The 1,634-nt window shown below is 37.8% G+C and overlaps 1 protein-coding gene across 6 annotated transcripts in view; it reads left to right on the forward strand.

Annotated features, from left to right (window-relative positions):
• The window catches only part of NCOA3 (nuclear receptor coactivator 3), a 114,011-nt gene that overhangs the window by 96,202 nt on the left and 16,175 nt on the right, over positions 1 to 1,634 (forward strand). For all 6 annotated transcript variants that reach the window (XM_023511923.1, XM_023511925.1, XM_023511924.1 and 3 more), the window contains exons 15-16: positions 181 to 435; positions 527 to 653. In XM_023511923.1, the coding sequence (XP_023367691.1) occupies positions 181 to 435; positions 527 to 653 (382 nt within the window). The remainder of the gene's footprint in view (positions 1 to 180; positions 436 to 526; positions 654 to 1,634) is intronic.

The raw sequence follows: 1,634 nt of genomic DNA on the forward strand, positions 1-1,634 counted from the left end.
CCCAGCTACTTAGGAGGCTGAGGCAAGAGAATCACCTAAGCCCAAGAGCTGGAGGTTGCTGTGAGCTGTGATGCCATAGCCCTCTATCCAGGGTGACAAAATGAGACTCTGTCTAATTAAAAAACAAAAAAGAATTTCAATATAATATGGAAAAAGCCTTATCATTTCTATCTGTTTTAGGTGGACCAAATAGAAATGTGACTGTGAATCAGACTCCTTCTTCTGGAGACTGGGGGAGCTTACCAAACTCAAAGACCAGTAGAATGGAACCTGTGAATTCAAACTCCATAGGTCGACCAGGAGTAGATTATAATGCTTCTTTACCTAGACTGACAATGAGTGGCTCTATGTCCACATTGCCTCTTCGGTCTAATAGCATGCCAGGTGCGAGACCAATGTCACAACAGCAGCAGCAGCAGCAGATGCTTCAAATGAGTAAGAGTTCCCTTCTTAAAAAATGAAAATATGTGTTTTAGAGTATCTTTTTGCTGTTGGTTTATTTAAAAACTTTGTTTTGTTTCCCCAGGGCATGGTGAGGTTCCCATGGGAATGGGAGTCAATCCCTATGGCCAAGCAGCAGCATCTAACCAAGCAGGTTCCTGGCCAGAGGGCATGTTGTCCATGGAACAAGTTGCTCATGGGACTCAAACTAGGTGGGGTGTCTTGTGACTCTGGATGAAATCTTAGTATTATGTTATTTAGAAAGAAGTCAGAGGTTAGGAATAAACTTGAAAGAGAATGAGAAAAATTCCCTATAATTGTGTTACTTGGTTACCATCTGGTTATTTCTCAGATAATTGTGTAAAGACATGGCTGAGGCACCTGACAGTATCATTCACAGGACCGCAAGGAGATAGAACTATACTGTTCAGAGTAAAGGACAGTAAGGACCATTCAGTGGTCAAAACTTTGAGAGCCTGTGAGATGATTGTTTCTTATTGAAAAGGGGGTTAAATTAGCACTCGTTTGACAAGTACATGTTTCTAGTGATTTTATAAATATTCAAAGGGTAAGTTTTAGTGTTCCAGAAAATTTATTTTAAAGGTTTTATATGAATCTTTCCTAAAGTTATTTGAAATATTTCAGTGATGATGGTGAAAGTGAATTATGGCATCTTCAAAACATTTTGTGAAAGAAAAATTGTAGATTAAATTTGTATTTCATTTTTATTTAGCTTAGAACTGATTTAGTCAATGTCAACTCTAAACTCAAATTCTGCAGTAAATTAAAGCAAAAATGGACTGATCTGTTGAGTAGACACCGATGTAACTATGTGAGTTATTAACTTGAATGCTTCTCTACATAGTAGAGAACAGTGTCAAGTTCACAGAACTTTTCTGAGGCAGGATAAAGTCTAACTTCATGCCTTTTCATGTGTTAGAGAATTGTGGCACCTTGCCGTGGATGTGTGAGGTTTGTATTACATTTCCCAGTGTCAATTCTATGGGCCAAGTATAACAAAAAGTTATTCTGACATTTCTCTAGATTCAAATCATCAATAACTCAACATTTCTATCCCTTCTTCTTTTCTTTAATTTTCCCATTTTCCAAGTAAATACTGCTCATGAATGTTCTTGTCTTTTTTTTTTTTTTTTTGAGACAGAGCCTCAAGCTGTCCCCCTGGGTAGAGTGCT

This window comes from Otolemur garnettii, unplaced genomic scaffold (genome assembly GCF_000181295.1).
Source record: "Otolemur garnettii isolate 467f Iridium unplaced genomic scaffold, OtoGar3 scaffold00023, whole genome shotgun sequence".
Taxonomy (NCBI): domain Eukaryota; kingdom Metazoa; phylum Chordata; class Mammalia; order Primates; family Galagidae; genus Otolemur; species Otolemur garnettii.